At 58.5% G+C, this 4,212-nt stretch overlaps 1 protein-coding gene across 1 annotated transcript in view; it reads right to left on the reverse strand.

Annotated features, from left to right (window-relative positions):
* The window catches only part of GGT1 (gamma-glutamyltransferase 1), a 15,012-nt gene that overhangs the window by 3,563 nt on the left and 7,237 nt on the right, over positions 1 to 4,212 (reverse strand). The window contains exons 6-8 of the mRNA XM_045289567.1: positions 3,985 to 4,207; positions 1,909 to 2,058; positions 1,521 to 1,657 (exon numbers count right to left, since the gene is read on the reverse strand). Of these exons, the coding sequence (XP_045145502.1) occupies positions 1,521 to 1,657; positions 1,909 to 2,058; positions 3,985 to 4,207 (510 nt within the window). The remainder of the gene's footprint in view (positions 1 to 1,520; positions 1,658 to 1,908; positions 2,059 to 3,984; positions 4,208 to 4,212) is intronic.

Genomic DNA, 4,212 nt, shown 5'->3' on the forward strand with positions numbered 1-4,212 from the left:
GTACGTGGACAGGGAACTGCCAAGATCATTCCATAACAGTTACGGTACGTGGACAGGGAACTGCCAAGATCATTCCATAACAGTTACGGTACGTTGACCGGGAACTGCCAGAGGTTCAGGACGGATTCAGAAGAGGACGTGGAACAAGGGATATCATTGCCGCCGTCGTCTTTGCCGAGAGCAGAAAGATGTTTACTTGTGTTTCCCTGACAGTGCGAATGCCCGCGTGGACCCTAACAAACTAAGGAGAGCCTTGTGAAGAATGAGAATCCCGCATCCGTTGACTGGGCCCGGGGAGAGCCTTTACCTGGACTGTGAGGCAGTGGTTGGAACAGAACAAGCATGGTTGAAAACCAGGCTTGTACCCTCTCATCATACGGATTTGATCTGCACGCTGCGCAACTATCAGAGAAGCTGGGGGTGTATGAAGAAGAATGTGGCATCAGGGTTAGGGGAAGGCTTCCTGACGTGCGGATGACCCAACCGCGCTTGCTGAAAGCGAGGAGGACTTAAAGCCTCGCTGATGAAGATCAAGGATTGCAGCCTTCTGCTTGGGGCACAGCCCAGTGCGAGCACCGCGGAAATCCTCACGTGGATGACATCATGATACACAGAGAAAAGAACGGCGTTGTCAAGGGTTTCATCTTGCTTGGATCCACCACGAGCGCTCGTGGAAGCCGCAGTCAAGACACCAGATGGCACGTTGCGGTGGTGGGTGAGTCTGCTGCACAAGACCTCTTCAGAGCGCTGACAAGCACGGGTGCTACTCTGAACCCTGAGGAAGAGTGCCTGACCCAAGCCATGGGCCACCTGCCTATCAATGTTCAATTCTCTCATATGCTTGTGAAACTTGGACTTGGAAAAAAAAAAAAGAAAGAAAGACATTTGGACGTTGAATAAGGAAGACCAAAGAAGAAGCAATGCCTTCGGATTGTGGCGCGCACAAAGATGATGCCCAGTCCCGGGCCTGCCTTGGAAAGCAGCATGGATTCACAGCCTCCGAAGCCCCAGGGAGCAGCTCGGCCCTGTCCTCTGTCTCGTGCGTTGGAATGGCCAGTGGGTTTGGGTTGGGTGTGAAGGGCACTCTGGGAGGGACCACCGCCTGCTGCCCTCTCTGGCCCCCACCTCCAGCGGCCACCTTCCCAAGCCAATTGATGGGAGGTACCAACTGGCTTGGTAAGGGGAAGAGCTGCCTCTGGGCAGGCGGTTTGGTTTGGTGACTCCCAATGAGAGGAGTAGGGGGTTCTCGTTTGGGAATATGGGACAGTTTGGAGACAGGGAGGGGATGTGTGGTAAGACTGGATGGGGCAACATAGAGCCCAACCGTAGAGCCTGCAATAGTGGGGTGAGGGGCAGGAACGACAGAGCTGAGCAGTGGGGGTCTCTAGAGGGGCACAGGCACGTGACTTCAGGGCAGTGGGCCACCCCCAGTGGAAGGCCAGAGCAGGCCACGTGCTATGTCTCTGTCCCATCCTGGCCCAGAGCAGGCCCACCACCAATGAGGCTGGGGTGCCCCTCACCTCAGTGACATTGACGAACTTGGGGTCCCCAAGCAGGGTCCTCTTGGCATAGGCAAATCGGAAGGCCTCCACGATGCGGTGGTACGTCAAGCCCCTCCCCTCAGGGGTCTCCACACTGGCCCGGGAGAAGTTGTACCCTGGTCGGGCAAAGCCAGTCCCCCGTTACAGGCCCTGGGGGCAGAGAGGGAGCTGCCCTGGGTGCCCCAGTGCCTCCACCCACCTTGGGCTGCTGTGGGTGGGGTGAGGGCCAGACTGGGTAAGGGCTCCTTCTGGCAGCCTGGTAGGAGAGGTGCCCCACCTCTGCTCCCTGATCCCACCCAGCCTGGCTTTCTGGGCCCCCTGCATATGTGCCCCTGGGGCAGGTGGGGGGTGGGCAGCAGTATCTCACCCTGCAGGATGTGGAGGATGAGGGCCAGCACAGGCCCGCTGAGGGGGGCATTGGGCATGTAGAGCACCCAGTCCCCGAGGCTGACATTCAGAGGGTGCTCAATCAGCTCGGCTCGGTATCTGTGCAGGTCCTCTGCCGTCAGGATGCCCCCTGTGAAGTGGGCATAGCTGAGCCCAGCGGAGGTAAGGGGGCTCACTATGGGGGCCCCACACCCACCCAGCTAGGATACTCTCTACTCCCCCTGCCGCCTCCCCAGTTACTCCTATCCCCCACAGTTGAGCCTGCCCTCCCAGTCAGGACCAAGCCAGACCAGGTGCCCAGAGTGGGGGCGCCTTCCCTGCCAAGTGGCTACCTGCCTCTCCCTCCTCACCCTGCCCTGCCCCTGCTTCTAAGGCAGATGATCCACGGCCGTCAGTCCTTCCAGGGCTGGGTGACCTCTGAGCAAACCGCCCTGGCCTGTGCGGGGCTGAGTAAACAGCAGCTCTGGCAAGGTGGCCCCACCCTAGACTCAACCTCTTGTCTCTCCTTCGTAATCTCTCCCACCAGTCCTACCCAGGTTGACCCAGGCTCTTAGGGTGTGGACAGACACTGGACAGTTCTGTCAGCCCACAAAACCTGCCAGGAGGGGACAGACCCATCCACCAGCCGGTCCAAGGAAGAAGGGGTCTTTTTCCTGGGGGGTGTGGTCTGCCTCCGTGCAACCCGGCCCCCCACCCCCAATCAATGTGTGGCAGGGGTCTCTCACTCTCCCTTCTCCCCTAGCCCTTCCTCCCCTCCCCCATTTCCTCTCTGCCCTTTAATCCTCCTCCTCCTCCTCCCCCAGCCCTCCCCTCCTCTCTCTCTTCCTCCCCCACTGCATTCTTGTCATCACCAGACCTGGGTCTCCCATTTGCCCCCTGACCTTTGGCCATTGCAAGAGTCACTCCCTTGAAGCAAATCTCTACTCCTTTAATGCTCTGGCTGCTCCCAGAGACACCCCACCCCACAGACACTGACAGGCCCGGCCTCCTCCCCATCTGTCCCTGAGGAACGACACCCCACTCTGCAGCCTCAGCCAGGGTGCTAGTCCTCCCTGATGGACAGGCCACCCCTCCCCCAGACTCTTGCCCAGCCGACAGGGGGTGGGGGGTAAAAATCAATACTAGAAATAGAATGTACATTTAAGATTTAGTTTGTGAAAAACCCGAAATGTAACAGCCACCCCCTGCAGTAAATTCCTTTTAAACTTCAGCAGCAGGGACGTCCCGATAGACAGGGCTGTCCAGGGTCTACAAGAGCAAGTGAGGCTTCAGGGTGGGGAGTGGCGGGGGGCTGGTTTCAGGGCCCCAGGGGAAGGGAAATAGAGGCATAGATGATTTCTCAATGCCCACTGCAAGACCTGCCTTTGACAGATTAGGGACAAAGGGGGTGGTCTTCCTGGATGCCTTGCACGCTTCCTGAGATGTCTGAGCCTACTGTCATACCTGCCACTTCCCTTTCCCTCAGAACAGTCGCTTGGTTTACAAAAGTGCTTCTGCGGCGGGAATTCTCTGAGCATTGCAATGCAGGAACCGAGGTAGACCAGCCCAGAAACCTAACACCTTCTTGGGCCATCAGGGGCATCCTGGGACAGTGACCACCTGCTGTGAAACACAGCTTCTGGTCTTTGAACTCAGGGGGTCAGGAGGGAGCTGGGGAACCTGGCTGCAGGAATCAACCTAGCACAGTGGCGCTCAGCCTTCCTCATGCCGCGACCCTTTAGTACATAGTTCATGTGGCGGTGACCCCCCACCATAAAATTTTTTTCGTTGCTACCTCATCACCGTCATTTTGCTACTCTTATGAATCAGGCGACCCCTGTGAAAGGGCCGTTCGACCCCCAAAGGGGCCGCGACCCACAGGTTGAGAACCGCTGACGTGGCAGGATGATTTCTGCAATCACCCTGGTCTCTGTTTTTGGCTACGGTTACAGGCTGCCCTGAACCCCTTGCGGACCAACAACAGGGTCCCCAAGAGCCCTGCCCAGCTCAGCCTCCCACCCTCTGCCCAGGTTCCCTCCCTCGTGGACCCCCACCCTCAGCCAGGGTGACCCCTCACCAGCAGCCTGGACGTCCCGGACGATCTGGGCGGTGAGGCTCCCATTATAGAAAGCCTGTGCGCCCTCGCGGGCCAGCGTCTCGTAGGTGTCTGCCAGCTTTGGCATGGTCAACAGCTCCCCCTCCTGCAGCACCTTCCCGTTCTGGCAAAACACCTCACTGGGCAGAGGGCACTCAGGTGAGACCCTCACCATGCGGGAAATCGAGGCCCCAGCATGGTCCATCTCCC

The sequence above is a fragment of the Echinops telfairi genome, unplaced genomic scaffold (assembly GCF_000313985.2).
Source record: "Echinops telfairi isolate 266 unplaced genomic scaffold, ASM31398v2 ScPeMD7_29;HRSCAF=101, whole genome shotgun sequence".
Classification (NCBI taxonomy): Eukaryota; Metazoa; Chordata; class Mammalia; order Afrosoricida; family Tenrecidae; genus Echinops; species Echinops telfairi.